This window comes from Choristoneura fumiferana, chromosome 4 (assembly GCF_025370935.1).
Source record: "Choristoneura fumiferana chromosome 4, NRCan_CFum_1, whole genome shotgun sequence".
Classification (NCBI taxonomy): Eukaryota; Metazoa; Arthropoda; class Insecta; order Lepidoptera; family Tortricidae; genus Choristoneura; species Choristoneura fumiferana.
In genome coordinates this window covers 19,101,805-19,113,043 of record NC_133475.1, presented here as the reverse complement: position 1 = coordinate 19,113,043, position 11,239 = coordinate 19,101,805, and the positions used below count along the sequence as shown (strand labels likewise).

Genomic DNA, 11,239 nt, shown 5'->3' with positions numbered 1-11,239 from the left:
TAAATCTTTTCTAATATTATAAATGTGGAAGTGAGTTTGTTTCTTTGTTCGCTTTCTCGTCTTATATAAAAATAAAATAAAATAAGCCTTTATTGCTGTTTGCTTCTAACTTATTTTACAACAATTAGTGTAAGTTGCAAAAGAGGTAAGAAAATAATTAACTTATTACTAAATCTCCTTCTCGGCATTCGGTCGATCCTCCCTCATAACAGCTTGTCTTTCGACAAAGGCCTCCTCTAAGGCTTTCCACTTGCTTCTATCCTTTGCCGTGCGTAACCATTCTGGGCCTACTACTTTCTTAAAATCATCTTCCCATCTCTTAAACTGCCTACCTCTGCTTCTTCTGCTTCCTCTAGGGTACCATTCAGTTATTATTCTAGTCCACTTTTCCCTCTTTTCCCTCAACATATGTCCCGTCCAGCGCCATTTCAATTTTCTACATACTGTTTGAACTTTTTTGAATTTAGTTTTTCTCTTTAGTTTTTTCAACTGAATTCTATCTGTTCTCCTTACGCCCAATACACTTCTCTCTATTCCATTCTGACATATATTGATTTTATTTTGCTGTTGCTCTGTTAAGGCCCAAGTTTGGCATGCGTATGTCAGACATGGCAGGATACAGGTATTGAACACTTTGCGCTTCTCCGTCATCGGCATCTCTTTGTTTTTCATTATTTCGCTTAACGACCAAAATCTCTTCCAGGTGTTAGCTATTCTTCTATCAATTTCTTTTTGCATATTGTCTGTTGGTGATATTAATTGTCCCAAGTAAATATATTCGTTAACATATTCTATTTGCTGATTGTTAATTTTTATGACATCTTTTTGTGGAGAGTTGGTCATTATTTTTGTTTTTGATATATTCATTGAGAGACCTGCATTTGCACCTTCATCTGATAATTGTTGTAGCATTTTTTCCAAGATCTTGGGGCACTCAGAAAAAAGTATTAAGTCGTCAGCGAATCTCAAATGACTTAGTTTCTCTCCGTTTACGTTAAGTCCGAAATTATCCCAATCCAGTTTTACGAAAATCATTTCCAATACAGCTGCAAATATCTTAGGCGAAATTGGGTCTCCTTGACGGACTCCTCTTTCAATTGGGAACTCATCGCCTTTCATTTCCAGTTTTATCTTTGCTGTGCTTTTCCCGTAAATTTTCTTGAGTATGCGTATATACTTTCCATGAACCCCTTGTCTCTTTAATGATTCCCATATATAGTGGTGTTCCAAGGAATCGAACGCTTTGTTGAAATCTACGAAGCCCAAGTAGAATATTTTATTGTATTCTTTATATTTCTGAAGTATCTGCCGGAGGACGTGAATATGGTCTAAAGTCGAAAAGTTGCTCCTAAATCCAGCTTGCTCTTTCGGCTGATTTTCATCGAAGGTGTTAGTTAATCTAGATAGTAATATCTTTGAAAAGATCTTATATATATTAGACATTAGGCTTATTGGCCTATAATTGCCAATGTCTCCCTTGTCTCCTTTTTTATGTAATAAAACTATCTCTGATTTTGTCCAATCATCTGGGATATTTTCTGTATTTATTATTTCGTTAAATAGTTTAGTTAGTTTGGGAACGATCACTGGACTTAATGTTCTAAGAAGTTCATTGGTGATTTGATCAGGGCCAGGTGCTTTCCCTAACTTCTGCGTCATAATAGCTCTTTCGGTTTCTTCTTCCAGGATAGGTGGTATAGGATCTGAATCTTGTGTTTCATCTATCACAGTCTCTGTAGCTTTACTAGTTTTGTTTTTATACAGGTCCTTGTAGTAATCCGTAGCAATATTTACTATTTCAAGTCTTTTGCTAGAGCATTTCCCCGTTTATCCTTCATATTTGGCATCCAATCTTTCTTTGATTCTAACTCTTTAAACGCTTTCTTTACTCCGCCTGTTTTTTTAATATGATATTGGAAAGAGTTTGCCCTATTCTCTTTTCTGTCTTTTCTTATTTGTTCGTTGATCCTTTTACTTACTTCTGCAATATTTTTACGAGTCTCTTTGTTTTTCGTGCCCTGTAGAAGCAATTTTCTTTCCTTCAGTAGTTGAGTTGTTTCTGTAGACAGTATTGTTTTATTACGTGTATTTATTTTTCTGACTTCAGTTTTAAGGCTATTTACAAAATCACAGTATTTATCCTGAGTTGATTTATTGTACTCTTTCCCTTCCCTTTTATCCAAAGTTCCTTGTAAGTTGTTCATTTGCTCTTCATTCATTTTAATGTTTACATAACGTGTAGAATTAGTTTGCAACCTCCGACTTTTCTTTACCTGAGTTCCTTGTAATGTCGCACGAATCATTTTATGGTCTGAGTTAAAATTTAGGTTATGTATGATTGATAAATCTTTAAAAAAGTTTGGTTTATTTGTCATAATATAGTCAATTTCATTTTTATACAATCCATTTGGGGAAGTCCAAGTCCATTTCTTATTCTTTTTCTTTTGTAGAAACTATTCATAATACTAAGTTTGTTTTCTAAACCAAAGTTCACCAATCTTTCTCCATTTTTGCTCCTTTTGCCATGGCCGTATCTTCCTATAGCATACTCTTCTCCTGCTCGGCATTCCCCAATTTGACCGTTAAAATCTCCCATTAATATAACATTTTTGTGCGCAGTATCAACAGTTCTTTGGAGGTTTTGGTAAAAAAGCTCTATTTTGTCTACATCTTCTTTTTTATCTGATTCAGTTGGTGAATATGCCTGAATTATTGACCAATATTCCTCTTTGCTAGTCTGTATGGGAAGTTTAATGTTTAGAATAGCTATTCTTTCGGATATTCCTCTCAATTCCTCTATTCTGTCACTGTATTCCCGTTTTACCAAAAATCCAACCCCATACTGACCTGGTGTTTCTCCTTTGTAATGTAATATGTACTTTCCGTAATCTTCTATACCTTCTCCTAATCTTCTCATTTCGCTTATTCCAATAATATCCCATTTAATTTCGTTGATTGCTGTCTCTAATTCAATTAGTTTTTCTGGGGTTCTTAGTGATCGTGCGTTAAATGACGCTATGTGTAAGTCGCAATTGTTATTTATTTTTTGATTTTTTATTCTTAGAGGGTGTTGGTCGTTTTCCCCCACGATGACCAGTCGGCTTGGGGGAGGATGTTGCTTTTTTGTATGTGTTTCTGTTTCTTTACTTTGTTGTATTTTCCGTCTGCCGAGAGTTGGTTGCTATTGTTGTTTGTTTGTAGAGGGGTTACTTAGAGAGTTGGATCTATTCCTCATCGCATCAAATGCGTTGATTCTATTGCCCTTGAAGGATGTGGAAGGTTGATGTTTTTTAGGTTGATTATTCGGAGAATGTGGGGAATAAGATGTTTCTCGTTTCCTTTTATCACTAATTGATTCATTTTCCTTCACTACGAGCTTATCATATTTCAAGAACGCTATTTTTCCTTTCTTCCTTTCTTCTACCAACTCCGCTTGTAAAGCTTTCCTTTTAGCCAAAACATCCTTGGGATAGTCTTCAGTGACATATATCTTCTTGAGATCCTTCTTCTTTTTCATTATCTCTCTCTTTTTCCACCCGTTTACGAAAGAACAGAGGATTGGTCTCGGTTTATTACCTTCTCTATTTTTATTCCCTATGCGGTATATGTTGTTTATTCCGTTTTCTTCGATTTCAATATTTATATCACTTTTAAAGGTTTCTTTTATGTTATTTATTACTTCTAGTGTAGATTTTTCTGTTTCTTCCATGCCAAATATTACAATGTTGTTGTTCCTTCTTTCCCTTTTCCAGAATTCTAACTCTTTTTCCTGGTTTTCTACTTTTAATTTCAAGCTTTTATTTTCTTCTATAATAGGGATTAGCTTCTCATCCATTCGTACCATTATATTATTAATAATAGATTCAGTAAGTTCTTCATTTTGATGTTGCATTTCCAATTTCATTTTATCAAACAAAAGTTGGAATTGTGCCTCCATTTTTATTGTTTTTCCGGATGGAACGAAACGCAATAGTAGAAATTAGTAGAAATATTCTTCAACACTTGCAACACTGGCGTATATGTCAGTCGTTCTTTAGCTGACAAAGTAACTGTCAAGGTTGTCAAGTTCAATCTCTTCTGAACGTCTACCCTCTAACCTTAAAATGTTGTAGATGAACTTTCTTCTTTATTTGTGATGTAATGTGCCGATTTCACTTCAATTAATATCTCCAACACTTCAAGGCTTCTTTTTTGACGTTGTGCAGTAGTACTTTTGATTGTATGACACTGTTAACTATTTTTTTTCGCGACTTTGAACGGACGTTGATGTTTACACTTCGAAGGTCGGAAACAGATCGTCTTATATATATAATATATATATATATATATATATATATATAATATATATATATATATATATATATATGTAGCTCTCCTGGCCGATTTCGGCTACAGCGACTGCTAAAACTATTGCACGAGAGGGCTAAGGTTGTTCGCCAGTTCATGTGCCATCAACGACTGCAATAGCCAATTTTATTCAAAAACGTGCGCATATAGTGGCAGCACGTAAGGATACCGTCAACGTAGTGGTACCGTAAACTGCTTCAACTTTGCCCTCTGGCCCTAACATTGCCTGATTCGATTTAGAGTCGGTAACTCAGCACCCTTTAGGTTTTAAACTTTTATCCCCCGTAATAATAATTCTCGTGTAGATAAAAGTTTAAAACCTATAAGAGTGCTAAGTTATCGACTCTAAATCAAATCAGGCAATGTTGGGGCCAGAGGGCAAAGTTGAAGTACTTTACGGTAAGAGATGGCTGAGGATGACTCAGCCTTGATAGCGTCCAGCTCGGACATGAAACGTGATGATTGTTTCACGTCAATTTCATATCTTGCATACTTCAGATTGGAAGACCAGAATAAATAACAGGATACCTTTAATCCCGGGAAAATGAGTTGTTACCGCGGTGAGCGATTAACGAATTCATCGCAACCGAAGTCATGGACGTCAGCTTCTACTTTTGTAACTTTTTGTATGTTCTGAGCAAATGTTTTTCCTTGATTGACTACGTAAAGCTCTATGAGGAAAACGACGTTATTTTTGCAGTCGTGGCCGACAGTAAAGCGTCGTTATGACAAGGGCTAATAACACAAAGACTCACTCTTTTTGACCCTCTTTTGTTATGCTTCCCTATCTCCTTTATTACGTAAAAAGTTTTTCGAATGAAGCGAGCTTGAAAAAATAGATATATGTTGCACAATAAATATAAAGGATGTTTCCTACAACATGAGCAAATAATTAAAACATAGATCTTAAGTTCTCGTCAAACTGAACAACATTAGTTCAGCTACTTTTAAAAATAATAGTCTTTAGATTTTCCCTTTTTCATACAAAATATGTCGTATTTTCACGACCGCGAAAATTGTAAAAATGCTTCATTACATCGAAGTTAACTTTGGTAGTTTAAGGAAATTGCGAGCACTCAAAGACAAGGACTCCTTTGTCAATTTTCTGATTAAAAGCAAGCACGTTTGGTTTTGACACAAATTGTCATACTAATACGACTACAAGACGAGTACCTTCTATGAGGGTTCATATTCGCTCGCATAATTACTGAAAGTCAGAATGCAATGTTTGTAAGAATATAAAAAAAACAAGTCATTTATTCAGTAAATTGTTTGTCATAACTCTTTTTTTCTCTAAATCCAATAATTATTTAGAATGGTTATAAAATGAACCTAACCTAACCTTCAGTTTTCTATTGGATGACCATTTAACAATTTCAGAAAAAAAACTGTTTCAGTGGGAAAAAAATTATGACAAACAATAATTCTGACAACCATTACATTATGACGTGCGAAAATTATGTGAGCTTTGGCGCGCCCCTTCTGGATTACCCTCTATGTCTGTGGTCGTGGCTATTATAACGTGCAAATATGTCTGTGACCGCTACCGATTGTTTTAGGGTTTATGTGAGGTGAACGACCTGAAGATAGACAGTGTAGCATGACAATAAAATAATTTCTAGAAATTCACCGTTTACCGCGTATATTATTACTGGGGTCACGCCGTTTTGTCACCAAATCAGTTTTAAATATTATTGATTATAAATATGTATGTTAGTCTGTAAGGTACCTATTTATTGTATGTTCCAAGTTGCCAGAAATAAATGAATTTATTAATATTATTAAATCTTTATTTAAAATGTTAAAGTATCTACCACCGGTTCGGAAACACTCACACACACATACACACAGACTCTATCACCATAACTAAGCCACAGTTTTAAGACATCTGTTGGCAATACCAAGCAAATATAAGGAAGTTGTTCTTTTTACCCATTCATTCACATCCGCATTCACGGTGTAATTAAAGTCATTCATTCACTCTCTCTTTCTCCGTTCATCTATGGAAACGTGTAAATATGCTGACAAAGAAATAAATCTCTATTTTTATTAGAATCAGTGATTTTATTATATTATTAGGGAAACATAAAGACGCCCAACAACATCTTTGAAAACAAATTCTTCCCTTCAAAACTAGAAAAAAGAAAACAACATTTCAAACAGTGTGCTACTTCCAACGCTGGGAGTTCCCATTGCCCTTTAAGACAAAAGGTGTAAAGTTAATCAATTATGTATTCGACACTTTGGTCTTGAACGCGAGCGCATACATTCATAACCTGAGTGTCATTTACGTCAACACATAAACGTCGCATGATCTGCAAATTCCCAACACGTATTTCCAAAGGTTACCAGGTTCACAATGTTGTGGATTCCTTTTCCGTTAAGATAGGTAGGGCTGCTAGATTTGTCGGCAACCGGGAACTCTCTAACCGGCTTGATCCTCTGGTAATGCGGAGGGATGTTGCATCTCTCTGCATCTTGTACCGCATATATCATGGGGAGTGTTCAGATGAATTATTCGGATTGTTGCCTGCAGCTAGGTTTCACTACCGTACTTCGCGCAGGCGTCAGTCATTTCATCCTCACCACCTTGATGATTGGCAATCTAGCACCGATCGCTTTAAGCAAATCTTTTTTCCACGCACTACTAAAGTATGGAACCAGCTTCCTAGGACAGTATTTTCGGCGCGGTACAACTTAGGGATCTTTAAAAAACGAGCCTATCAGTCTCTTAAAGGGCCGGCAACGCACCTGTGATACCCCTCGTGTTGACAGGTGTCCATGGGCGGCGGTGATTGCTTCCCATCAGGTGACGCTCATGCCTGTTTACTCCCTCTTATATAAAAAAAGATATAGAAACGGATAATATAATAGCACTCACAATTGACGGTCGCTTTTTAACCGACTTCAAAAAAGGAGGTTATCAATTCGATTGTATTTTTTTTTAATGTTTGTTACCTCAGAACTCCATCATTTATGAACCGATTTGATTTTTTTTTTGCGTTCGTCAAGGAATGTCTTCAATTCTAGATCCCATAAGCATCAAATCAGGATCTGATGATTGGATCTTAAGGAAATCGAGGGAACTCTTCAAATGTTGTAGGGACACATAGTAAATTGGACATATTTAGTAGTAACTCGTGCATTTGCACTTAAAAATCATCATTTGGTGAAGTGAGTGGACCTATAGTCATATACCTCACCTACGTACTTTATATTGGGCTTCAATCACTCCTGCTGGCTCGTGCTGAGGCACCGACCGACTTCAGACTGGTAGAAAAATATTTTCATGGTTTTTGTAGTCGGTTCAATTTTTTGTTATATTTTTTTTAATATAAAACTGACCCCGATTAACCCCTATTTCACCTAATAAAAAGTGAACAACCTATTCGCTCTAACCTTAGAGACTTACAGCCTTATTCATAAAAAGTTAGAGCCTCCTTGAAGGCTCCTTGAAGGCCCGATGCTAAAAACATGATTCATAAACGTCTGTTAGCGCTAATCAGTCGATCAAGGCTCTGCTAAAGTTAGAGGACCGTAGACCCTCCTTTATCTCCCTGCTAAGTCACAAAATGGCCGCCACAAGTTTTAACAGCTGACTTTGACAAGAGCAAAAAACCATACCGAAGATATTATAGTGAAGGCAGGGCTACACAAAGATTAAAAAAAAAACTGGAAATTTATTTTCAGGAATTTGTATTTAAAAATCCTCTAAATTAGCAACAATAAATTAACAATAAATATGAAAAAAAATAGGATGATTAACATAATTATGGCTTTTGCACAACATAAACATGCGGATCGGAAATGGCGGAAAACAAACATCTCGCTTTTTATTTTTTTTCCTGCTAATTTGCTGTCACTGCTGTCAATTTTTTTTTAATTATCGATTAGGCCATTTTTTGTCTTTGATTTGTCAAGGTGGCCAACTGACATAACGCGTCTAATCCGTCTATCAGCAGCTCAACAACTAGCAGACTGCTAGCAAGCGTTTATGAATCATACTTCTTGACAACCGTCTAACAAGCTTAATCAGTCTGCTAAGTAACAGACCGATCAAACCTCAATTAAGGATTTTTTATGAATAAGGCTGTTAGGTTTTAACTTGGAAATACAGACATGGAAGGGAATTCCATTCCTCAGCAGTTCGCACTAGGAAAAAATATTTGTTTGTTGGATTATAAACAGTCATACACAATTAACCTAGTCTCGATTTGAGATAACACTATTTTTTCGGCTTTCGCTGACATTGCATCAAATATTGCAATAATACATAGGTACAGTCACCAGCACCAATATCTGATACGACTCTATTTCTAGGGCTGGAAGGAAGTGTCAGATATTTTTGCACGCTCCGCTGTGGCAGATATTAATGCTGGTGACTGTACTCGTAGTGTAATTCCGCCCGTCTCACATTTGACAAGTGCCCCTAGTGTAAGTTTTAGGTTACAAAATACGTCTCGATCGCGTTCGCGTAAGATCTCAATTTGTATGGGAACACGAACATCGCAAACGTTCCGCTAGAGGCACTGTTCGTGTTTCCATACAAATTGAGATTTAATCTTCCAATCATTATCATTTAGGATAGAAGTGAATTTGTGAAACAATATTACTGTATTTATCGTTATTACATATTATATATATACCTCGTTGAGTTTCTTGCCGGATTCTTCTCAGCAGAGGTTTTTCCGAACCGGTGGTAGATTTTTTTTGACATTCATAAGTGCTTGTTGTAGCCTAAATTGAATAAAGATATTTTGACTTTGACTTTGACTTTGTGCAATGTATTTACGTGGGCTGTGGCCATGGCCCTGACGTTGAGAAACTTTTCAACAGTTTAATCAAGTTTATTCGTTTATTTTAACGGGTATAGTTTTGTGCCACGCCCACATAAAAAAATTGGTCGTTATACTTAATATACTGTATGTAAATGACGTACAAGTTAATTTATAGGGTAGGGAAATTAAAAGTAGATACCTAGTTGTTTTCTTTGAAGGCTTTACTGCAAATTTTAGATGACATATATAATTCTGTTATATACATTATAAAAATTTGGCTTAACGTAAGGTTGCGTTCATCCTTCATTAATAGACTTAGATAAATTAAGACATAATATATAATACGTTTGAAATGCACTTTCCCAACTTCTACTTTCGTGGCTTATGACAGTTGCAATAGATGGCACCACAGGCCGGTTTCTTCCGTGAAAACATCGGTTTATAACTAACTTTAAGACAATAAATATTCTGTTTTACTACATCATCTCAGCCTATATACGTCCCACTGCAGGGCAGAGGCCTCGTCTCAGAACAAGAGGGCTTGGGCCATAGTTCCCACGCGGGCCCAGTGCGGATTGGGAACTGTTTTACTTATATCGTACAAAAAAGTTCTACGTAATTAGTTTCGTAATTACCTACCTAGTATTCCTTAGTTCAGTTTAGAAGGTCAAAACTAGTATACCTATTAAAATAAATTAAAAAATGACAAATAATACAGACGTACTTAAATCATGACGAATGTTACCAGATCACGTTGTTGCTCACGAGTCGACTATCGAGTGTCGTCGAACTTGCCCGTTAAATAACAAGTTATGATCAGTTGATTGGACAAGTTAAATTAATTGAGCATTGTTTTTTTGTTGTTATACATTGGGATGGCCTTAAAAAATAATTAAGTCTACGCGCCAGAGGGGTCCAACCACGGGCTAACTCATTATTTTCAAAAAACCTAAAAGAAATCCCGAAAGTTAAAATGTCAAATAATAAAATTTCCATTAATTTATTTCTCTGTAATATAATAACATATCTCACTCACAAACTTCCGTAGCTATAATAAATATACTTATTTATTTGTTTTGTTTATTTGGTTTTTTCTTATTTGTTTGTTTGTTACTGCTACGCAGTTTGGCAGTATAATTTACTTTGTAATAATTTAAATGTGTCATTATGAAATAAACGATTAATAATAAATAATGTTTGTTATTTGTGTGCTGTGTTTTTTGTTTTGTTTGAAGCTCAGTGCCGAACAAAAAGCTCGTATTCACGACCAGTGGCATCTTGCCTGTGCTTACGTATGGGGCTGAGACTTGGGTTTTTACTAAGGAGATCCTCCACAAACTTCAGGTGGCTCAAAGAGTAATCGAGAGAAAACTGATAGGAGTTACGCTGAGAGACCGTAAAAGAAACGAATGGGTCAGAGAGCAAAGCAAAGTGAGCGATGTAACTAAACGGATTGCGAAATTGAAATGGGAGTGGGCTGGTCATGTCGCCCGCAAACATGGCTCGTGGTGCAGGGCAGTGGTAGAATGGAGACCGTGGGGCGAGACACCGAGAGGAAGACCGCAAATGCGTTGGTACGACGATATCAAAAGACTGGCGGGAACAAAGTGGTTGGAAACTGCACAAGACCGAACAGATGGCATAAGCTGAAGGAGGGTCTTACAGGTTGAGAACGGCTTAAAGAAGAAGAAGAAGAAGAAGAAGATTTGTTTCAAGCAATTATACTCCATTTAATTAAAGGTTTGTAGGTTTGTAGTATAGTAGGTTTGTAGGTAGGTTAAATTGTAACACATGTTTCTCGGTATTTCGAGCACAAATGGACTAAAAATACCTACTGGTACATTTATTAGCGGTATTTGCTATGTTTTTAGTATAGAACTTAACACAATTGTAAATAGTTTCGTTGTTTCATTTAAAAACGTGTGCACAAATGTTAATATGAATGGAATAAGTAAATACAATCTTCTTCTTTTAGCAGGATCAAGTACAGCCGAATATGGGCAATCAGGAGAAAAAAATCTTATGTCTACAGTTATACATTGCGGTATCCAAAAAATGAACATACACTAAAATTCCTCATGGGTGGGGGGTGTGCAGAGGATGTAAGCTCATAT

At 36.1% G+C, this 11,239-nt stretch overlaps 1 protein-coding gene across 1 annotated transcript; it reads right to left on the bottom strand.

Annotated features, from left to right (window-relative positions):
* Window positions 1–2,705: 2,705 nt before the first annotated feature.
* LOC141427595 (uncharacterized) lies at window positions 2,706–3,937 on the bottom strand. The gene has a single exon (XM_074087183.1). It carries the CDS (start codon window positions 3,935–3,937, stop codon window positions 3,182–3,184), a length of 756 nt encoding a protein of 251 aa, XP_073943284.1. The 3' UTR covers window positions 2,706–3,181.
* Between the last annotated feature and the right edge of the window lie 7,302 nt (window positions 3,938–11,239).